This window comes from Leuciscus leuciscus (assembly GCF_965113295.1).
Source record: "Leuciscus leuciscus genome assembly, chromosome: 23".
Classification (NCBI taxonomy): Eukaryota; Metazoa; Chordata; class Actinopteri; order Cypriniformes; family Leuciscidae; genus Leuciscus; species Leuciscus leuciscus.
In genome coordinates, this window is record NC_138747.1 from 20,853,341 (window position 1) to 20,878,237 (window position 24,897).

Consider the following 24,897-nt stretch of genomic DNA (forward strand, 5'->3'; position numbering starts at 1 on the left):
TGCAAAAAATGTGGATGCAAAGTGGCTGAAAAAGGAGGAAACAAATAGAACCACATCCCTCTGCGTGGATAAAGGTATATCCCATTTATATTTAGATGCAGAGGGAATCCCAGAATCCAGTCATGCAAAATGAATGCACACTGAGTCCAAAATTTTCGTATGCTTTTTTTTCGTATTCGTCATTCGGTGGCTATGAATTGTCAAAACACCATTGAAAATGCTTGCTACGGATGCGAAAAACGCAGAAAATCGACACGTGAGGTCGTATTTATTTTTGCGAATTTCGGACACAGTGTGCAAGGACCTTAACGCAGATGTCACGTAAAAGACGCAAACTGATGGATGGATAAATAAATCGAAAGTAGAGCTGTGCACTAAATCAAATCGCGACATGGTCTGTGAATATTAAAGCACAAAAAGAATGCTATATAAATATATAATCGCGCGTGTCTCTGTGGGAATGAGCTGCGCCACTTCGTCTACTAAGGCTAGGCTACTCAAGCTCAAGGTGTTTTCAGTGTCTCACAAACAATACGAGGACATGAATACATGGACATTTCCAGAGCTGCTCTGGGAGAGAACGCCTAATGAGCATTTTCATCATTTTATTTGAGAAAAACCATTGTCAAATAGTTGGAACTCTGGAACAGGTCTTCACTCCAACCCGTCAAAATAAAAGTTCGGTTTAACTAGGAGAAATTATGAAATAAATATATTATTGTAGGCCTACAATAGAAAGCACTTCTCAGAATAATAACAACAACAACAATAATAAGACAATTTATTTAAATATTATTTAAGGAATATTTTTTGTCCATGATTTAATTTAGTAAATCTGTTTTGCAGCACTTCCCCCAAAAATAAATGGATAAAAGTTAAAATTTTCATTTGAATTCCACTGTTTTTGATAATATATTTGTATTTATTAATAAAAAGAAGAAAAAAAATGTTTTCTGAATAAAATACATTTCATAGGACTCTGTTATTCCTAAAACATTTTAACTAATTATTAATGTTAAAAATAAGTTATTGATCTGATTTATTATCAATTATTGAATTTAGTGGATTAGACAAGTTTTATTGAAATTAATAAACAAAACAAACCAAATGGTTTTCGAGTTTGTTATAATAAAAGCATTTGTTCAACCAAAAAAAAAAAACTGTTTTCATTCAACTGTCATTTTATCTGGAGATAATAATAATAATAACAACAACAACCATAATTTAATAATACCGCTTATTTATTTATTTAATAATTGATTAATACTGTAAACCGTGATCATTTCTGATATGGTTATCATACTGTGAAAATCTACAACCTGGGAGAGTCCCCCACCCCACCCCTGCGGTTAAAAAAGTAACTCAGTAACTTTTACTCTGAGTACATTTTAAATGAGCCACTTTTTACTTTTACTTGAGTAGATATTTAGACCTGTAATTTGACTTGTACTTAAGTAAAATTTCATTGAAGTAATAGTACTTTTACTTGAGTAGAATATTTTAGTACTCTTTCCACCTCTGGTTACACCTACTGTAGAGATTAGTATTAATTGATTAATATGGCAAACTACTTAATTTAGATTGAAATATCTACACACACACACACACACACACACACACACACACACACACACACACACACAAACTGGACAAACAAGATTGCATGTAAAAATAAAATGTTGGAACATCTAAGGAGTCACATATTGTTAAATTATTAAAAATTATTATAAAAGTATTGATTTTAGATTGGGAGGAAATTCTTATTAATCATCTGTCCACTAAATTGGACAGCATGCATCACTAGCTATATTTCAGCTACAATTCATACTATTACTGTGAACTTGTTCTTGAAAATACTTAATCAGCAGTAACTTTTTTTTGGTTGCAAACAAATGTATTTGTGTTTTAAAAATGTATTTGCAGTAAAAAAAAAAAAAAAAAAACCTCTGATTATGCATGTGTTAATTTACTCATTACATCAAAAAAGTAATCTGATTACAAAATACACGTTACATGCAATGTGTTACCCTAACACTGCTAATTTCAGATGAGACTGAAAACATTACAGTCTGAAAACATCAATAGATCAATGTAGATTTCAGTCTGAGGTCTTCTCAGAGAGGAGAGCTTCTGTAGACATTTGTCCATTTTGAAGATAATCAGCTAATAGGGGTAAATCGACGTACTCTGGTAGACTGGAGGGAGCATGAGCATTTTATACATAGTCAAAGTTGGGTTTCCACAGAGTTGTACCTCCACCAGAACTTTGATGGAATAAAATCCTCATGTTCTAATATCAAAGACATGCAACGTTTAACTTGGAAGTTCTTCTGCATCAGCTGGTCAAACAGGAACAAACTCAACTGTGTTTGCAAAAATGTAAGCTGTATTGTATTTTTATGTTTCATGTGATTATTTTATTTTTTTCATCGGTTTGTTAAATACACACAATATTACTGTGTTTTACTGTATTATGCTTAATACAGTAGGTCTTCATTTAAAACCAAAAATGCATATTGTCCACTCAAGTGGACATCTGAAAATGTGTAAAAAAAAGTTCAGATATTGTTGTTGTTGTTGTTGTTGTTGTTTTGCCCTAAGAGCAATAAAAACACATAGGGAAAAAATCCTGACTGATGTTGTCAAAGTTCATGCATGAAAGGGTTAAGGGATAGTTCACCCAAAAATGAAAATTATGTCATTATGTTGTTTCTGACCTGTATGACTTTCTTCTGCTAAACAATTTTTTTTTAATGAATGTTTCAAGTGTTTTGAATGAAATTCAATGGGGTCCAAAACAACATTGGACCACACTGACTTTTATTGTATAGACATTTTTTTAAACATCTCCTTTTTGTGAAAGAAAGTCAAACAGGTTTGGAATGACATGAGGGTGAGTAAATTATGGCAGAATTAATATTTGTTTTTAGAAATTATACCTTTGAGGAAAAAGTGGGCTTAGCTGGCTACAACTTGCGCTCACCTTGAGAAAACAGCAAATGATACATGACTCTACCGTATCCCATTCTTTTCAAAATATGAATTCTCTGGCATATAAAATGGCATCAGATCACATTCTCATCATCCTTCCTCAAAGTCTTCAGATGCTGTTATATATAGTTAATTGTACTTTTATACATTGACACTTAGTTTGCAATTTTGCGCTAATTATATAAAGCCTTTTATGTGATAGCCACATTAAAATGAGCTCCAGCACAAAAGGAAATCATAATCAAATAAAGATTCCTACAGATTTGAATGTAAGTTATACTGTGTGGCTGTATCTCTAAAACAGCCCATTTCCATCTATTTAATGATTACTCACTAATGATGCAATTAATTATATGCACCAGTGACTTTGACAAAAAAATCCAATAATGTCTGATTGTCATTTTTGTGGCAGATGTATTCTCACAACTCACAGCATACATCCCATACTGCATTTCCCTTCAAAACTCATCATCAACTGTCATGTTTTAAAAAGTGATTCAAATAGAGGAGACCTGTTGAGCGTAGCATCAGATATCATTATGTCGCAGTCTTCTCTCTTTGCTATCTATACGAAAGCTGGGCCGATCATCCACACGTGGATCCTCCGTGCAGCATACATACTGTTTCCAGATCTTAATGAAGGCATTCCGGAATTTTGTAATGCGGAATGCGTAAACAATGGGATTGACAGCGGAGTTACCATGACTGAGCAAGATAGCCACATAGAGAAGGCATGTGGAATTTTCACAACTCGGACAGAAGAGAGTGATGCAATTCAGGATATGCAATGGCAACCAGCTAACAGCAAACAAGAAGAGCACCAGTGCAAGAGATTTTGCCAGCTTGAGTTCTTTCCCGTAATATCGAGTGGGGTCGGTCTGGTTGGCAGTGACCTTCTTGTTTAGCTGCTTGTGGATTATGTAGAAGATCTCAGTGTAGATGAGCAACATGAGGACGAGAGGTGGCAGCACCCAGCCGAAGAAGTTGAAATAGACCATGTACTCCATACTGATGACATTCTCAAACTCACAGGTTACGAGAAGGTCAGCTCCTATAGTGCCGTTGGTCTGTTGTAGCTTCTCCAGATTGTTCCATCCCAACATGGGCGTCAGGCCGACTACGATGGCCACCATCCAGCACACCACCACAGCAGTGCCTGCACGCTTTGGTGTCACCACTCTTTTATAGCTGTAAAAAAAAAAAAAAGTTTTAAAACAAACAAACAGCCTTGGTATGTTTCCCATAGAGACTTTTAGAGAAGTCCTGAGAGTTGTAAGCCATGAACCAAACTAACTAACTACAAGGTTGTTGAATGACAACATTACAAACCTTAATTTGAAGCAAAAAAGTATTTGAAAATCTGACAAAAAGACAAAGTCAAGTCAAGTCACCTTCAATTATATAGCGCTTTTAACAATATGGATTGTTTCAAAGTAGCTTTACAGTGATAATAGGAAATTACTGTAACAGATTGTTTAGGCTTTACAACAGCTCTAGGATAAAGTTATTGTCCAGCTAAAGTTAGTTTTTGATTGATTCACTTCCGTTGCGAAGATCGTTAGTTATTAATTTAGGGGGCGCTAACACAACCCCGTTCTAACAGGAAAACCCTAACGCGCTCCGGCCGCCCATCCGCACAACAACAGTGCCTGGTGTCTCAAGAACAAACTCCCTGAAATAGGTTCGAAGGTGCAGACGATTGTCCGTTATCTCTGCGCAAACCTCAAAAAGCAAACGATGTTGCGCACATGCGCATTACGTGTTCAGTCTAGAGGTATGCGCGTTTGAATATATGAGTGTAGTCCTACTTTACAAATCAACCCTCAATAAACGAATTGTCTGGCCTTAAAAATTTCTAGTTTTGAAAAAGTTTTGGTGCTGATATTCTAGGTATTATCAACTGGCCGGAATTTTGAGATCGCAATAGACGTGATGACTATAATGCGTTAAGAGATCGCTCAAGTACTGGGGAGCTAAACCATTTAGTGCTTTGTAAGTGATCAGCAATATTTTAAAATGTATATGTTTAATAGGGAGCCAATGCAGTGTTGACAGAACCGGGCTAATATGGTCATACTTCCTGCTTCTGATAAGAACTCTAGCTGCTGCATTTTGGACCAGCTGTAGTTTGTTTATTAACCCACTGGGGTCTAAGGTGTTTTCTGGGCCCTGGAGGTGTTCTGACATGCGCTGACATTTGTGCTTATTTCTGTTACTTGTGACATTTTCATGGCTAAAGTCTGATTACACTGTATTCAGCACAAACTCTGCTACAATAATATGTCAGAAGCATGTATGTAAAAGTTTGTAGTTTTGAGATAATGACATTTATGCGTGGTTTGTGAAAAAAATTATAAAAAATTGTCACTGAAATAAGGTCATGAAACCCATACTGATTATTTCTTCACAAGACTTTTGAAAATTGTATCACGTAGCCCAGAATATTTGTTCCAAAACTATGTGAAAATCATCCTGCCTACTCATTCAGATAAAACAATATATTTGATTTAAAATTTGTAAGACATGTTTTGTGTAAGAAAGCTTTATGCAAGGAGGCGTGAATCATCATGAATATTGATGTTTTCACACCTGAGAAAGACAAAAACCCTCCCATAATGGCCCTATAAGGTGCTATCAGGCCCTATCATTATGAGGAACCTTGCACAAAGAATGAGGAGAGATTTAAAAAATTGTTTGGATTTATTTACAACACAACATAATCCAAAGATACACAACAAATGACAAAAAAAAGCGCATTATTGAACACACTGATCTAAAGACAGAGACTTGAACAGTCACATAACTTTGTGCCATTCCTGAAACATAGTACATACCTGTCATTTCCAAGGTGTTTGATTTTTCACTTTACCATGTTCATGTATAGAGTCTCATGTGAATGTTTAACCCCCTGAGGTCTACGGTATCGCCGGCGATACCAGCTCGCTTTTTTTTTATTAGTGTAAAAGAAACTCATAAATACTCTGTTGACTTTGATTTTCCATAGGAGTTTCATACATCAATCGATTCTGTTAAATGTGTATTATTTTTGTGTATACTCACAATAAAAACAAAGTGTTGTGCTTTTTGCCAAATAAAGAAAAATAAACACGAAGCGAGTTCTGCCTTCTCTATGCCAGTGAAGTCCATTCTGAAACGCGTCCGAAAATTAACAATAACTCAGCGAATACTCAGTCAAACAGACATACAGACAGACAGGCATGAAGCTTGAATTCTCTTCTTTTAAATGAAGTCATTTATATAAAAAAACAATTATTCTCATCTTGTGAAATCTGTATTAAAAGAGAGCGATTCCAGTCGAGCTCATCTCATCTCATTACGTTATAATCGGCCCCGCCCACGGAGAGCGCGCGCTATTCAAACGCAAATGGCTGAGACAATCCTGTGAACGCCCCCATCAGCTCGAGAAAACACACACGTTTATTTAGATCATTGTTTACACCGTCTTGCAGCGCTGTGAGGAATAATACTAATCGAAAATGTCCCTCAGAGTCAGAAGTGCGGGTATATCGAGGAGCGAGCTGAGGAATACAAGTAAGTTTTTTCCTTCTCACGTGAATTTCTTCACGTGGGTTTCTGTTTATGAATGAATAAAGGCATGAATGCGCGCTGTTTACCACAGCTGGCAAAGACAGTTTAAATTTAAATCGCGTGTGTGAATGAATGATGATGTTTTAGCAAACTGTATTGCTATACTGAGATAAGTAAACATCGACTGAATGTTGAAATAAAATGTAGGCTATTTGTATAAGCAACGTATTAAACTGCAAATTAACAATATGCCCTAATATTTCATGAAAACAACGTTACAGTCAGACGAAATATGAAAGACAACATTTTGTTTAGTAGATTTGGGTACAGTTTTTACTGTAGAATATACTGCCACATCAAATAAGCTTTTGTTTAGCCATTTCTATATATAAAATACGATTTTTGTCAAAAATAAAGTCATCAACTAAGATGTTAGCTGTTCCAATGTTGGTTATATTCAAACTAATGAATACATAGATAAAATGTAGGGCCTATAATCATTTTTTTTTACAAAGAAAGAGTACACTTGAAATATTGTTGAAATTGTAATTATTGTTGTAATTGTAACCATTTTAATAAAATAGCAAAACATATTTACAAGATAGATGTAAGCAAAATCTTAAATGGTCAATATAAGTCTTCTTCTAAATATATCTTTTGTCCTTTCATTGTGGCTCAGTCAGTGTCACACCTGAGTGAATGGCTCATCATTATGCAGAGTGGGTGTATTCTCAGGTGTAAACCACTCCTCGTTCACGCCCCCCTCGCATATTGGCTTTCCAAGCAAAACCTGTTTTACATCAATTTAAATCAATGTATGGTTTTATGTGAACGATAAAGCAAGACTATTTTCACATAATTTTGAAGAAAAAACTATAGGCGACGACATCCATAAGTCAAAAGTCTTATTGCCACATATTTAGTATGTGTTTTGTGGTCTTATTTCAAAATTTTAATTTTTTGTTTTTTCGATAACCACGCATAAACATTATTCTCTCAAAAATGAAAACATGTACATACATGTGGCTCACATATTATTGTAGTCCTGTTTGTGCTATATAGAGTGAATTTACACCTTTGCCATTAATATGTTTATAAGCAACTGAAAAAAGCACAAATGTCAAGGCATGTCAGAACACCCCCAGGGCCCAAAAAAACGCTCAGACTCCAGAGGGTTAAGTCAGCAGGACTCATCAGTGGCATCTGGTTCCTGTAAAAAAAAAAAAAAAAAACCCGCTGTGAACATGCAGATATCAAGACAAACTATAGGGCTGCATGATTTTGGGAATACATTTGAGATTTTTCTGGTTAAAATTGCACTTTAAAATGTACAAAATACACATATATGTATTTATAAAATGAACACCAGGTTTGTTGTGCCTTGTAGCCATATAAGCTACGTGTAGTGCCGCATAAAATAATAATAACAATAGCCTATAGCAGGCGGCCTACAAATCGTTAAAAAGGAACACTTCTGTAACACTACACTAGAGAAAAATATATGGATTATCATATGTTACTTCAAATGTTTCCATTCGTTGTGACGTTATGAAATGAGATTGGAGTAAGTAAAAACATGAAGCCTTAAGTTTGGGGCGTTTTGCTTTTCAAACGCACAGCGCGAGTGACTCAGAGAACATTTACTGAAGCGATCGAGACACTCCAAACTATGAAATATTATTGTTACCATATTCTACATATCTACGTTTGAGCAGACATCCACAAACACAGTATACAGTAAACACGGGTCTAAACATTATAATATTCCATATTAGAGTAAACACTCACACTAGCCTACTTTTATCATGCTGCGTTTTATTATCGAACATAAATACATCCTCGTCTGTATATAAATTTAGCATTGAAAGGTTGCATACCTGTCTAGTTGTTTCTGTCTATATGAAATTAATGAAATGAAATGAAATACACTTTATTGTCCCCAAAGGGGAAATTTGTGTTGGACTCAAGGTGTTTACATTGACAAAATCATTCGAAACATAAACAGCAAATTCTTCAATACACATAAAAAATAATAATAATAATAGTAATAATTCCTATACACACCCTTAAAAAATACTCATTCATCATTTAACATTTTAATTGAAAAAGGAATAAAAGACTTCTTAAAACGGTTATACCTACACATCGGAAATCTGTATCATCTTCCAGAAGGTAACAATTCATACTCTGTATGCAGAACATGCAATGGATCCGCCAAAATTGTATGTGCTTCTCTCAGAACCAATTGTTCATACAGTGACTCAAGTGACAAAAGTTCCTTTCTCCCAATGGTCTTCATCGCTATTTTAACCAAGCGTGCAAGCTTCAACTTTACCTGAATTGTAAGGTTACAAAACCAAACCGTAATGCCATATCTGATTATGCTCTCTATAACTGCCTGATAAAAAAAACACACACTTTTCTGGGGGTTCAAAAAAACCTTATGAGTGACGTTAAATCGAGGACCGTGACGTCGCCCGGTATGGCGCAGCCGGGGCCCCACCCTGGAGCCAGGCCCGGGGTTGGGGCTCGTATGCGAGCGCCTGGTGGCCGGGCCTTTCCCCACGGGGTCCGGCCGGGCTCAGCCCGAAGGAGATAGGGTGAGAAGCTCGGTCACTCGGGAGGAGCTCAGAGTAGAGCCGCTGCTCCTCCACATCGAGAGGGGTCAGCTGAGGCTCGGGCATCTGTTCATGATGCCTCCTGGACGCCTTCCCGGGAAGGTGTTCCGGGCACGTCCCACTGGGAGGAGACCCCGGGGAAGACCTAGGACACGCTGGAGAGACTATGTCTCCCGGCTGGCCTGGGAACGCCTCGGTGTCCCCCTGGAAGAGCTGGAGGAAGTGTCTAGGGAGAGGGAAGTCTGGGCATCTCTGCTTAGACTGCTGCCCCCGCGACCCGGCCCCGGATAAGCGGAAGAAGATGGATGGATGGATGGACATACTTTTCTGATCCACTCCATAAAGTCTAAGTGTACGTGAAAAATACAGTCTTTTCTGCACACGAGAACAAATTGTATCCACATGAATCCCCTAACTAAGTGTATTATCCAAGGTATACAAGTTACCAAGGTACTTGTAGGAACGTACTTGCTTAATTGATGTTTCATGAAAAAGCACTGGTGTGTGATCACCTATTGATCTAAGGTCAAAAATCATCTCCTCAGTCTTTTCTGTATTAAAAATAAGATGATTTAGATCACACCACTCTACAAACCTTGATACCACTGAGAAATAAACTGACAAATCAGTATTCTCATACAAAAGACTAAGTATCGCTGTGTCATCCGAGAATTTCACTATAAAATTATTATAATCACAACTTGAACACTCGTTGGTATACAATGTAAAAAGGATAGGAGAACTGACACATCCCTGTGGAACACCTGTGCTGATATTTTTCAGCTCTAATAAAGTATGATTGACTCTAACCTGTTGGGTCCGATTAGTCAAAAAAGAAAGATACCACCTGATTAAAAAAGAATTAACATTAAACATATTCAGTTTCTGAATTAAACGGTGGGGCTGAACTGTATTAAATGCAGAACTAAAATCAACAAATAATAGGCGTGCATAAGCTTTTGGATTTTCCAGATGTTTAGTAATAAAATAAGTAACAGTGTTAACAGCATCTTCTGTACTACGGCCCGGCCTGTATGCGAATTGTAATGGGACAAGTACAGAGTTAACTTTGGTCTTTAAAATGGACACCATATACTTCTCAAAACTTTTCATTACACAGGATGTCAAGGCTACTGGCCTAAAATCATTGTTTTCACTCGAACCTGTTTTTGTTTTTTTTGGGTAATGGAACAATTGTAGATTTTTACCATAGATCAGGTATAATATGAGAATCCACAGATTGCTGAAAAATTGGACACCATGCCACAGTAAGTTCTTCTGCACAAGATTTTAACAATAATGCAGAGATACCATCAGGACCTGTGGACTTCTTGGTACACAGTCGACTGAAGATCTATCGGTGATAGTATTTGTAGCCTCATTAATGTCCAAGCTGTGAAACATATCCCAATCAGTGCACAGAAAGCATCCCTTAAGCTTTTCTATGCTGTCCTCGGACCAGACAGAAACAGTCTTTACCTCTGGTTTTCTAGATTTAAAAACAGTCATATACAGTATATCGGGGATAAATGAATAATATTGTGGTCAGAATTTGCCAATGGTCCAGCAATGTATGCTTTTTATGCATAACATTTATCTAGAATATTTTGGTCACGTGTTACACACTGAACATATTGTTCAAAACCAGTTTTTGCACTTGCTCCAGTTTGCAATGGTTAAAATCTCCTAAAATAAAAACTGCTGCTCCTGGTGTCTTGTGGAGTTGCGGCTGGACACAGTTATTCGAGCTGCGGCCTTCACAGCATATACCGCACACATGACAATATTCCCAAACTCCCTTGGCAAATAAACAGGTCTTAAAGACAAACAGAGTAGCTCCAAATCAGGGTTACATACCGCCTCCCGTACAATATACTGCTTGCACCAGTCGTCTCTGATGTAAATGCCAATGACTCCCCCTCCCCCTCTGTTCTGTCCAAACGAACCAGGGAGCGTCCTTCCAATTCCACTAATGAATCGGGAATGTTTTGATGTAACCATGTCTCTGTGAACACTATGAGGCTTGATTCGCGGTATTCATAACACACTCTGTTGTTAATACAAAGCTCCTCCATTTTTCCTCTCAATGACCGTACATTTCCAAAAACAACCGAAGGAAGCGGTGGTCTATTTCCTCTCCTCTGTATGCGTTGCCGTACACCATCCCTCTTCCCCCTCTTCCGTAAGCGCTTCGACTGAAACAGATGAAATTTCTGTGCCTGTGAAATCCACAGTTGTTAAAATGTCTCTTGCTCAAAGCGAAAACAGTGTGTCTCTGGTGTAGGTAATCGGTGGCAAACAGCCATCCTCCCCGCTTCTCCGCACTGCAAGGCCTCGATACACAAGTTCCCAAACAAACAGCATTAGCAGAATAGTTCTCATACAGGTCCCCATGGTATAATGCGACTGTCTTCCGAGTCAAGTAATAAAACAGAAAATAAATAAATAAAACTGACGCTTATGGGGCAATGCACCTGAGTCCGGGTTGCCAGCAGAGCAGCGCCACCGGAAATGGATTTATATAGATACATATACATGTACGACATTAGGCTTCATGTTTTTACTTCAATCTCATTTCATAACGTACATTTTAGTCTGGCACCAATTTAACTAGTAGCTACAATGTAAAGTTAATACAACAATAACATGCTTACTATTATGAGTGGAAATGTCTTACCTTAAAAATCTTGCTCATCTTCAGCACAGTAAACAGCACAGCACAAACACAGTCTTCCAAACTCTATGAAAAGCAGACTACGTTACTGGAGTCTCTGATTCTGTTTTTGAGGTGATGGGCGTTTACAGGCCTGCGTTCCTTCACGTGGACTATTTGCATGTCAATCGCTCTTGCTCGCGTGGGTGTGGTCACATTAGAGTAATGACGACGCGTTTGAGAAACTGTACATGTCGTTGCTTTCATGTGGATTACTTAAACAGAGAATATTTGTTTTTGATATAATTTACATCATTTAAAAATAGAGACTCAAAGCTTTGTGAAGACATACGTCTCAAGTCTGTGTGACAAACATTTGCTGAGTTACAGGTCATTTTCTGTTGCGTTTCAGAATGAACTTCACATTGAGAGAGACATCATGTTATTTTCTTTATTTTACGAAAAACGCAACATTTTGTTTTTATTATGAATGTACACAAATAAAAGAAGACATTTAACAGTTTTGAATGATGTATAACACTTATATGTAAGATCAAAATCAACTCAGTATTTTGAGTCTCTTTTGCACGTATAAGAAAAAAAGCGAGCTGGTCGTGCAGGGCAACCTATGGGTGGTTGCGTGCAGGGCAACCACCCATAATAGCATTACAATAATCCAGCCTTGATGTCATGAACGCATGAACTAATTGTTCTGCATTTTTCATTGAGAGCATATGACGTTATTTAGATATGTTTATAAGATGAAAAAATAAATATTTACAGATACTAGACACGTGACTTTCGGTTTCTAAGAGCATACCCAGGTTCCTAACCGAGGACTTGACAGAGCAGCCATCAAGTGTTAGACAGTATTCTAGGTTCCCTTTTGAGAGGTCTCTCGTATTGCGTAAGGCTAGCTTACGCTATGGGAAAACTCCTTTTCTCGAGAATATTGAAGCCAAATCTTTAAAACGCAGTGCAGCTATTTCAGCTCATTAGCTGTGCTGCGGCAACTGCACGAACCTATGGCGAGGCGGCCCTGGCGCATCAGAGCCCGCCAGAATGAGCGTGGCTTATGGCTATAAGCACCCATTCTTTGCCAAGGACCTTAGATTTGATCTCCTTCAGCGAACTCACCACTTCGCTGATCTCTGGATAGAAGCCTTCTCGCCGCAGTCGAAAAGCCTTCAGCGGAACAAGCAGCTGCATTGCAGATCTGAGGACGCAGGCTTCCTGTTTCCGCCTTCAGCCTGCTGTTCTGCTGTGCCATCCGGCGCGCCATATCCTTTAAACGCAAGTGTGTTCGCTGCTGCGTCAAACTTTTTCTAAAAGAGAAATTTCCAGGCGTTGTTCGAATCTCGGCTACGTGTCTTCCAGCTGAATCTTTTCACCAAAGCGAACGAGCTCACACTACAAAGTGTGCACCCCTGCATATGAAACGGGGACCCCGACCCAAGATTGTGTTGGACCCCGAGCCTCGAAAACCTTCCTAGCCATGGCGCTGGAGGTATAATAAATGTAGGTTGTGTGCCCACTATAAAGTACGCACCCCTGCACATAAGCACTGTTCCCACAGTATCAAGCTTTCCTCCAGCTCACGCTGGAAGTGTAATATATGTAGTTCGTGTGCGCGCAACCTGCGCTCGCTGAGGGAAGCGCATGTGCCAGGCATCCCCCAGGGGAATGGTCTCTTCACCCTCAGTCGGTTCAGCTGATATGGAGCATCTTCGGAGAGGCAGAGGTCGACCTCTTCGCCCCAGAAGACAACGCTCGTTGCCGAACATTTTTCTCAAAGAGCACTTCAGTCAAGAGCTTGCCCACGACTGGCCGAGGCATCCGCTATATGCATTCCCTCCGGTCACGATTCTACTACAGGTCATCGGACAGATCAGGGAAAGCAAGTGTGCAGTGCTACTAATAGCCCCTCTCTGGAAGACTCAGTTATGGTTCTCCGAGTTGACACAACTGCTGGAAACAGCCCCATGGCCAATACCACTGAGGAGAGATCTCCTCACGCAGGTGAACGGGAAAATCTGCCATCCCCGTCCCGACTTGTGGGCCCTTCATGTATGGCCCCTCAACGGGTACCCGGGTGTCTCCCGGATAGGGTCCTAAAAACCATCACTGAAGCAAGAGCGCCCTCAACTAGGCGTCTCTACGCTCACAAATGGGTGGTGTTCTCTGGCCTACTTGGGCGAAGTACCAAGTGTACTCACCTTTTTGCAAGAGCTCTTGGACATGGGTCGCACCCCCTCCACGTTCAAAGTATATCTGGCGGCCATAACAGCATCTCACGCTCTTGTGGCCGGACAATCACTAGGAAGAAACGACCTCATTGTGTGCTTCCTTAACCCTCTGGGGCCTAAGGTGTTTTTGGGGTCCTTGAGATGTTCTGACATGCCCTTACATTTGTGCTTTTTTTCAGTTGCTTATAAACATATTAATGGCAAAGGTATAATTACACTCTATTTAGCACAAACAGGGCTACCATAATATGTGAGCAACATGTATGTACATGTTTGTATTTTTGAGAAAATAATGTTTATGCATGGTTATTGAAAAAACTAAAAATGAAAATTAGCCACAAAACACATACTATATATGTGTCCACAAGACTTCTGAATAATGCATTTTGTCGCCTAGAGTTTTTTCTTCAAAATTATGTGAAAATCATCCTGCCTAACCATTCACATAAAACAATACATTGATTTAAATTTTGTAAGACACTTTTTGTTTGGAAAGGCAATATGCGGGTGGGCGTGATTCACACCTGAGGAGACAGTGCCCCTGCATAATGAGGCTGCATACTTAATGAGCCTTTCATTCAGGTGTGTGACTGAGCCACAAGAAAGAATGCAAGGACAATATATATATATACACTCACCTACAGGATTATTAGGAACACCTGTTCAATTTCTCATTAATGCAATTATCTAATCAACCAATCACATGGCAGTTGCTTCAATGCATTTAGGGGTGTGGTCCTGGTCAAGACAATCTCCTGAACTCCAAACTGAATGTCAGAATGGGAAAGAAAGGTGATTTAAGCAATTTTGAGCGTGGCATGGTTGTTGGTGCCAGACGGGCCGGTCTGAGTATTTCACAATCTGCTCAGTTAGTGGGATTTTCACGCACAACCATTTCTAGGGTTTACAAAGAATGGTGTGAAAAGGGAAAAACATCCAGTATGCGGCAGTCATGTGGGCGAAAATGCCTTGTTGATGCTAGAGGTCAGAGGAGAATGGGCCGACTGATTCAAGCTGATAGAAGAGCAACTTTGACTGAAATAACCACTCGTTACAACCGAGGTATGCAGCAAAGCATTTGTGAAGCCACAACACGCACAACCTTGAGGCGGATGGGCTACAACAGCAGAAGACCCCACCGGGTACCACTCATCTCCAGTACAAATAGGAAAAAGAGGCTACAATTTGCACGAGCTCACCAAAATTGGACAGTTGAAGACTGGAAAAATGTTGCCTGGTCTGATGAGTCTCGATTTCTGTTGAGACATTCAGATGGTAGAGTCAGAATTTGGCGTAAACAGAATGAAAACATGGATCCATCATGCCTTGATACCACTGTGCAGGCTGGTGGTGGTGGTGTAATGGTGTGGGGGATGTTTTCTTGGCACACTTTAGGCCCCTTAGTGCCAATTGGGCATTGTTTAAATGCCACGGCCTACCTGAGCATTGTTTCTGACCATGTCTGTCCCTTTATGACCACCATGTACCCATGCACCATGATAATGGTGCATGATAATGCACCATGTCACAAGGCTCGAATCATTTCAAATTGGTTTCTTGAACATGACAATGAGTTCACTGTACTAAAATGGCCCCCACAGTCACCAGATCTCAACCCAATAGAGCATCTTTGGGATGTGGTGGAACGGGAGCTTCGTGCCCTGGATGTGCATCCCACAAATCTCCATCAACTGCAAGATGCTATCCTATCAATATGGGCCAACATTTCTAAATAATGCTTTCAGCACCTTGTTGAATCAATGCCACATAGAATTAAGGCAGTTCTGAAGGCGAATGGTATGGTGTTCCTAATAATCCTATAGGTGAGTGTATATATATATATATATGCAAATTTAGCAAATTGTATAATATCCAAGGTAAACATTTCTAGTAATTGTGCAGTTAATTGTTCTCATACTGTATTTTCAGATTTGGAATATATTCTCTACCCAAATTTGTCACTAATAAAGCATAATAAAATTATTTAAAGAGAAGGCTTATATTGACCTTTTAAGATTTTGTTTACATCTATCCTTGTATATATATATATATATATATATATATATATATATATATATATTTTTTTTTTGCTATTTTATTAAAAAGGTTATACAATTACAACAACAATTAAAATTGTAACAATATTTCCAGTGTAATCTTTCTTTGTAAAAACTAAAGTATACATTTTATCATACGCAATTCAATTCATATGAGCAGAAATTGGCAACATTATAAGCTTATTTGAGGTAGCAGTATTTTACAGTAAAAACTTTATAATCTATCCGATTTTGTAGTCGATTTTTACTCATCTCAGTATAGCAATAGAGTTTGGTAAAAGCTGTTCATTAATTCACACACAGAAACGCGATTCATTTTTAAACAGTATTTTTGCCAGCTGTAGTAGCTACACAACAGCACGCATCTGTGCGTTCATTCATTCACACTCAGAAACGCGATTCATAAAACAATATTTTTGCGTGTACAGACACTTGCGATTAGAACAAAGCAGATATAGAACTGACCTATTCCTCAGCCGGATCCGTTTGCTCCTCGAAATGAAACTTCCAGAACTTCTGAGGTAAATTTTCCAGGATTATTATCAAGATAGTATTATTCCTCACAGCGTCGTAAAGTACATGAGTCTGAAAGTGAACTCGCTGTGTGTGTTATCCAGCTGATGTGGGCGTTTCACAGGTTTGCATGGATTGCTCTCAGATCATTTGCGTTTGAATAGCGCGCGCTCTCCGTGGGCGGGGTCACATTAAAACTTAATGAGCTGAGATGAGAACGATTGACATCTCTCTCTTTTCATACATATTACATAAACTGTGAATATTTGTTTTTTATAAAAATTACTTCATTTAAAAGAAGAGAATTTAAGCTTCATGCCTGTGTGTCTGTATGCCTGTTTGACTGAGTATTCGCTGAGTTACAGTTCATTTTCGGACGCGTTTCAGAATGGACTACACTGACAGAACTCGCATCATGTTTATTTTTCTTTATTTGGCAAAAAGCACAACACTTTGTTTTTATTGTGAGTATACACAAAAATAATACACACTTAACAGGATCGATTGATGTATGAAACGTGTATGGAAGATCAAAGTCAACAGAATATTTAGAGTCTCTTTTGCACTGATAAGGAAAAACGCAAGCTGGTATCGCCGGCGATACCGCCGACCCCAGGGGGTTAAAGGGGCAAGGAGGCTAAACCCTCCGCGACCCCCCTCTGTGCCTATCTGGGACCTCTCCACGGTCCTGGAAGCATTGAAGGGTGACCCGTTTGAGCCGCTTTGGTCTGCGCACTGGAGAGTTCTGCCTCATTCAGACAATCGAAACAGCTTTTTGTGTGCTTTGGCGGCCGCACCAAGGGGCTCGCCGTCTCAAAGCAGAGATTATCGCGCTGGATAGTTGATGCTATCGCGCTGACTTACGAGTCTAAGCGCCTTCATTGCCCCTTAAGCGTCAGAGCTCATTCCACGAGAGGTATGGCCTCATCTTGGGCTTGGTCAAGTGGAATACCCATTGAAGATATCTGTGCGGCGGCCGGCTGGGCCTCGCCGTCCACATTTATAGGTTTTATAACCTGGAAGATCCCGCTTTGCAAGAGAGGGTTCTTTCAATACAAAATGTGTAAGCACAAACCCCCTGAACATTGGGCCCGATACATATCCGTTCCTGGTTAAATTCGAACTACGGCTCTCATATATATATACATTATATATACATATAAGAGTTTCGCCCTCATTAGGCCCATTCCTTTTTTTCCCCTATATGAAGCCCGTCACGGACTGACTTTATTGGGTTCATCCTTTACTCTTTTATAGCCTCAGGCATCTTGCCTCGGACTACTGTATGGATCGAAGTTAAGCACGCACAGCGTTTTGAAGGGGGTTCCCATAGCGTAAGCTAGCCTTACGCAATATGAGAGACCTCTCGAAAGGGAACGTCCCGGTTACTAAAGTAACCTCGGTTCCCTGAGATGAGGGAACGAGTATTTTGCGTAACCCGCCGTGCTTCTGTGCTTTGATCAGGGGATCGCTTCAGTCGATTAAAACCTAAGGTCCTTGGCAAAGAATGGGTGCTTATTGCCATAAGCCACTCCCATTCTGGCGGGCTCTGACGCATCAGGGCACGAAGCGACCTGATTGGTTCGCGCGTCTGAGCCGTCTCGCCATAGGTTCGTGTAGTTGCCGCAGCACAGCGAATTACCGCACTCGCCGCTCATCTGTGTATGCTGTGCAGCTGCACTGCGTTTTAAAGTCCCTGTAAAGTCAAAATTAAGTATGTGTTCTGAGTTTGTCACACCACAGAAAAATGTGTTATTAGCCGCCCAGCCAAATTTGAATGATAAAAAAAGCCGGCAAGTACATAAAATAAGCTATCAAAATCTTGAAAAAATGAGCAGTTGTCTCTGCTCTCAAACGCTGGGGGCGTGTCCACTGGCTGCGCTGAAACCACGCCCACTCGCGGGAAAGCTGCCGTCGCCACACTCAACTGTCTGTCACCGCTACAGCCGGAATGGATGCTCCTAGCAGCTTAATTGTTTTTACAAAGCCATACATGTTCGAGCCTGGACTACCTACTATAATTATAACATAAGCACACAAGGCAACTTACACTCATTGGTGGGCACGCACTGCCGACGATAGCACCAGTTGACGGCGCGACGGGAGGATGAAGGCCGAGGCGAGAGATAGTCGGCTCGGCCCCATTCACCAGTAACAGCGGACTATCTGTGAATCCCAGTTGTCTCCGACGAAAGTTTATAAAACTATCCCGTGTAAAATGATCACTACAGAGGCAGGTTTTGGCGGTGATCCTCAGCTCTCCATCAAGGCGGCTCTTCACTAAATTAATCCACCTCTTCTTGATATGATCGTTTTTTGGAAATTTTAATAAGGACACCGATCTGTTTTGTACGTGATCGCATCCAGGTAATACGCATTTCCGTGACGAATGCATAGCTAGCTAGCAAACTGTAGGCTGTAGTAACTAATAGTACTGACAGTAACTCGCGATCGGTAAACTGATGTGATTGTGCTCTATTTAGGGGAGGGGCCAGCGTCAGGGGCTCCAGTGCGTCATCAAGTAGGGGCGTGTCCAGGATCTCAGGGGCTCCGGTGCGTCATCGAGCCCCCGTTTTAGCCCCGCCCAAAAAATCCGGAACACAGCAATGGTGAAAAACTGTTTAACGGTCTAACTCCACAATTCAGCACTTCACAGTTCACAGTCTTTGTAATATGTTTTAGCAATACATTTCTAAGATTTATAATGTGTTTAGAATTTTTTTTTAGAATTGCCTTTACAGGGACTTTAAATATTTGGCTTCAATAGTCTCGAGAAAAGGAGTTTTCCCATAGCGTAAGCTAGCCTTACGCAAAACTCGTTCTCTCATCTCAGGGAACCGAGGTTAAGTTAGTAAACCAGATGTTATTACGTGAGGAACTTTTTTGTCCAAAAATTTGAATCTCTGTTTGTTTTTTCAGAATTAAGTTGTAGGAAATTGCTAGTCATCCACTTTTTTATATCAGCTATGCATTCGTTAACTTTGTGAATTGGTAAGTTTCATCAGGGTGTGAAGAAATATAGAGCTGTGTATCATCAGCATAACAGTGAAAGCTAATGCCATGCTTCCTAATGATATCTCCCAAGGGTAGCATGTACAGAGTGAACAGCAACGGTCCTAGTACTGAGCCTTGTGGTATACCATGCTGAACTACAAACTACAGCTACAAACTGATAACGGTCCGATAAGTATGATTTAAACCATGCTAATGCAAATCCACTAATGCCAACATAATGTTCGAGTCTATTTGTCACTATCGACCACAATATTCTTTTAAATAGACTCGAAAATTATCTAAAGATCGAGTAACACTAATAAAGAGATACAACCACAATCGGATGATAAGAGCAAATCATTTATGACTCTAATGAGAGCTGTCTCAGTACTATGGTACGGTCTAAATCCTGATTGAAAATCCTTGCAGATATCATTTCATTCTAAAAAGCAACATAGTAGTGAAGATACTGCCTTTTCTAGTATCTTTTACAAAAAAAGGTAGATTCGAGATCGGCCTGTAATTGACTAATTCTGTAGGATCAATTTGCATTTTTTTTAACAAGGGGTTTAATCATAGCCAGCTTAAAAGTTTTTTGGTACGTATCCTAATGACAAAGATGAATTAATGATATTAAGAAGAGGATCTATGACTTCTGGAAGCATCTTTTTCAGTAGCTTAGAAAGTATAGGGTCTAACATAAATGTTGTCGATTTAGATGATTTAACTAGTTTAGAAAATGTTTCCTCTCCTATAGCAATGAATGAATCGAATTTTTCCTTAGGGAGACTACAATGCACTGCCTGATGCGATACTGTAGTAGACGGTTGCATAGTTATAATTTTCTCCCTGATATTGTCAACCTTTTAAGTGAAGAAGTTCATAAAGTCATTACTGCTGTGCTGCTTGGAAACTTCTGGGCTTGAATCTTTATTTTTTGTTAGTTTAGCAACTGTTTCAAATAAATACCTATGGTTTTGTTTATTTTCTTCTAATAGGGTTGAAAAATAAGCAGATCTAGCAGCTTTTAATGCCTCTCTGTATGCAATCGTGCTCTCTTTCTGTAATGATTCATGTCTGTGTTCCTCTGTCTTGTCCCGTGTTTAGCAGTTCCCCGTTATGTTGATTAGTCTCCCCAGGTGTTTCTGATTAACCACGCCCCCTTGTTATCTTGTTTAGATTGTTTGCCCATGTATTTAAGCCCTGTGTCTAGTCTCAGTCTTTATGAGTTCTTGTTATTGTATGTTGGCTGTTTGGGTCCTGTGTCCTGTTTCCCGAGTCTAAGTTTGTCTAGTTTTGGATTTATTTAATAAAGTTTGCTGCATGTAGATCCTGCTTCCTCCTATCATTCAACCCCAACGTTACAGAAGAACTCACCAACAAAATGGATCTAGCAGCAGCTTTGGAGAGTCTCCAGCCAAGAATGCGGCCACGCCTAATTCTGGTTCCCAGGATGGCCGCCTTCACGCTTCCTGAGCTTCTTCATGTTCCTGAGCCTCAGTCTCTTCGCGTCATGCCTGCAGAGCCTGGGTCTCTTCGCGTCATGCCTGCAAAGCCTGAGTCTCTTCGCGTCATGCCTGCAAAGCCTGAGTCTCTTCGCGTCGGTCCCGCCGAGCCAGAGCTTCACGTCAGTCCCGCCGATCCAGAGACTGTTCACGTCACGTCTGCCGATCCAGAGACTGTTCACGTCACGTCTGCCGATCCAGAGACTGTTCACGTCACGTCTGCCGATCCAGAGACTGTTCACGTCAAATCTGTTGATCCAGAGACTGTTCACGTCACGTCTGCCGTTCCAGAGTCAGTTCAAGTCACGTCCGCCAAGCCAGTGTCTCCTCCTCCCTGGCCGCCTGAAGGGTCATCGTCTCCTCCCTGGCCGCCTGAGGGGTCGTCGTCTCCTCCCTGGCCGACTGAGGGGTCGTCTGCTCCTCCCTGGCCGCCTGAGGGGTTGTCTGCTCCTCCCTGGCCGCCTGAGGGGTTGTCTGCTCCTCCCTGGCAGCCTGAGGGGTCGTCTGCTCCTCCCTGGCCGCCTGAGGGGTCGTCTGCTCCTCCCTGGCCGCCTGAAGGGTCGTCTGCTCCTCCCTGGCTGCCTGAACCGTCGTCTCCTCCCTGGCCGCCTGAAGGGTCGTCTCCTCCCTGGCCGCCTGAAGGGTTGTCTCCTCCCTGGCATCCTGAACCGTCTGCTGCGCCCTGGTCGCCTGAAGGGTCGTCTCCGCCCTGGTCGCCTGCACTGCTTGCTCCGCCCTGGTCGCCCGTCCTGCCGAAGTCTCCAGGCCTTCTGCCGCTCCACGGGCCTGGCCCTCCATCCCGCCCCCGGGCCCGCCTCCGCTCCACCACCCTCCTTGACCATTGTTTCCTGGGGAGTGTCTGGAAGCCACTCTTAAGGGGGGGGGGGGTTATGTAATGATTCATGTCTGTGTTCCTCTGTCTTGTCACGTGTTTAGCAGTTCCCCGTTATGTTGATTAGTCTCCCCAGGTGTTTCTGATTAACCACACCCCCTTGTTATCTTGTTTAGATTGTTTGCCCATGTATTTAAGCCCTGTGTCTAGTCTCAGTCTTTGTGAGTTCTTGTTATTGTATGTTGGCTGTTTGGGTCCTGTGTCCTGTTTCCCGAGTCTAAGTTTGTCTAGTTTTGGATTTATTTAATAAAGTTTGCTGCATGTAGATCCTGCTTCCTCCTATCATTCAACCCCAACGTTACACTTTCCATGAAATGCGAAATACCTCTAGTTTTGTTTTCTTCCAGTTGCACTCCTTTTTTCTGGGCCTGAGTGTGCTCGTTGTACCACGGTTGTACCACGCTTCTTTAAGCGCAAAGGAGCAACTGTGTCTAAAGTGCTGGAAAAGAGAGAGTTAAAAGTTTATATCGCAATACCGAGTTCTTCTAAGCTATCTGGGATGCTGAGATGATGAAATTGGTCAGGAAGATTATTAATAAAGCAATCTTTAGTGGCAGAAGTGATAGGTCGAACATATTTGTAACACGGAGTCGGCTTTGCAGCCTTGGCTAAATGAGGTTTACACGAGACAAGATAATGATCTGAGATGTCATCGCTCTGCTGCAGAATTTCAACGGCATCAACATTGATTCCATGTGATAATATTAGATCTACACTGTAAAAACTAAAGGAGCCTCAAATATCCTGTCGGATACTCAAGGAACTTCAAAATGTAATTTAAGTGCCTCAAAGCTCTTTCTCCTATAGTAGGGTTACTGGAGTAGCATTGACATTCTTTGCGGTTCTTGCTGGAACTTATGGGATCCTTTAAGCACTTTGTATTTAGTTCAGAGGTTCTGGAGTCACCTTTTCATTACCATGAGACCTCGAAGTGCTTTGGGGGAAAATAGAGGAACTTGAATGCGATAAAAGGGTTATTGGAAGATCTTTTAACATTTAAGTGGTTCCTGGAAGATCTCTTATGTTAAAGCCAGCATCTGGAGGAACCCAATGGTTCTGTGAGGCCAGAATGAGAATATTATTATCCTATTATTATTATTATAGGCTACTTAAGTTTGATTCAGTATAGCCTACATACCCAGGTGAAAAAAGACGTACTATTAAAAATGTACTTGAGTGTGTTTTTAGTAGGCCTACAATACAAATATACTCTAATGCATTTTTAATACATTTAACAGTAGCCTACGTCTTTTTCACCTAGGTAGCTTACATTTATTTAGTATCTATAGGCCTATTTTGTTGATTAATTTAAACCTTAAACAACAACACTAAATTATAATAATATTAATAAGAAGAATTCATTAATTATTATTGAATAAATAATAGTAATAAAATAATAATTTTTACCTACTTCTTCATAAATTATTATTTGAAGAAGAAGAACTAGGAGGAGAAAAGTTTTATTCTGTCACGAAACTGCTGCTATTCCTCTGCTGTCGTCGCTTCAGTGATCCTCGCGCTGCTCGCGCGCAACAAAGCACAGCTGATCGACGTCATCGGGTAACGGCTCCGTCCTCTCATCAAAGCTTCCGCCGTTTGATCGGCTCCCCGTTACAAGGTTTGTAAACTCGCCAAATAAATATAAATACAGAGTCTACTCACTATATATTCAAACACACATATATATAAACTAAATTGATTATACATTACTACTTTTTTACAGTGTTTACCACTCGTTTATTGCACAGTATCTGGTATGAAGGTTTTAGCCGCGATGCTAACTACGTTGATCTAACGTAAGTTAATGAACAAATGGAAATTATTGACTTATTGTCTTAGATTGATTTAGTCATTCAATTCAACATATTCTGTAAAACTGTGTCTTCAAATTGCTGAGATAGCCGAACTAATGTAGCTGATTCCTGCTGTCGTCATTGGCGTTTGCTATGAATAACAAAAGCAGGTTAATATAGTTTGGTCTGTTTTTGTTTAGCCTAACTTTACTTACTACAGGTGCCCTCATTCTCTCAAATACCATTTTAAAGCCATTTACTGGTCAATAAATATTATGTTGTGAATAATCAGCTTTGTTCTTTTGTTTCCCCAGAACAACCAGTACATTTCAGAGGCAACATTGAATTACAGTAAGTTACCTATACACCACATGCAAGTACTTTATTACTATGAACTTTCTCTGTGTGAAATTGTATTGTATTGTGTACTTTTTTAATAAGTTATTCTCTGAAAATTTTCCCTCATGCTCTCAAATCTCATTCATGTTACTCAGAAAAATAATATCACAGGTTTGGAGCTAATAATGCTATGCATTTTTTATAGGCTATACCTTAATCATATGCATTTGAATATAAGACATTTGAACCCTGAATTATAACTTAAAGTTTAGTCTTTTTCGACAAAAAAAAGGAAAAAGCTATTATATGACTTCAGAAGACTTACAACACAACCCATAACACATGAGTTGTGAACTCATTGACTATTTTTAGGATCTTTTCTGGGACATTTTTGGAGGTTAACCATTTTTTACATAAATTGTTGCATTGAATTGAACTAGACAAGTGTACATAAGAATAGTTTGAATGAATTACAAAAAAAAAATGTATGCTTGTGTTTCATGCAGTGATATTGAATGGTGACGGGTTGCATTATGCCTGAGATCTGCTTTCGGGTTCCACAGACAGAAAGTCAAACAGGTTTGGAACGTCACAAGGCTGAGGAAATTATTTAATAACTTTAATAACCTTACTAACAGTAAATTTTGTACTTTGCAGGGATCTCGGTAAGCTGAAATACAAGTTTGATCAAGAATAAAAATCCTCCTGTAGACCTGAAAATCACTGAAGTGCCTGGACCATCCACCA

At 40.0% G+C, this 24,897-nt stretch overlaps 2 protein-coding genes across 3 annotated transcripts in view; both read right to left on the bottom strand.

The window, feature by feature from the left end:
• Positions 1 to 2,415: 2,415 nt before the first annotated feature.
• LOC309488511 (adenosine receptor A1) overlaps positions 2,416 to 24,897 on the bottom strand; it is a 56,527-nt gene continuing 34,045 nt past the window's right edge. The window contains exon 2 of the mRNA XM_082156788.1: positions 2,416 to 4,179. Within this exon, the coding sequence (XP_082012914.1) occupies positions 3,519 to 4,179 (661 nt within the window). The 3' untranslated portion in view covers positions 2,416 to 3,518. The remainder of the gene's footprint in view (positions 4,180 to 24,897) is intronic.
• The window catches only part of LOC309488521 (uncharacterized protein), a 245,752-nt gene continuing 238,219 nt past the window's right edge, over positions 17,365 to 24,897 (bottom strand). Inside the window, exons 1-2 of one of the 2 annotated variants that reach the window (XR_014202144.1) lie at positions 19,367 to 24,157; positions 17,365 to 18,307 (exon numbers count right to left, since the gene is read on the bottom strand). Coding sequence is in view for 1 of the 2 variants with exons in the window: in XM_082156798.1 (XP_082012924.1) it covers positions 21,425 to 22,030 (606 nt within the window). In the remaining variant the exon portion in view is untranslated. Of the gene's footprint in view, positions 24,158 to 24,897 lie in introns of those variants that run through there. The other variant, XM_082156798.1, reaches the window with a different exon arrangement.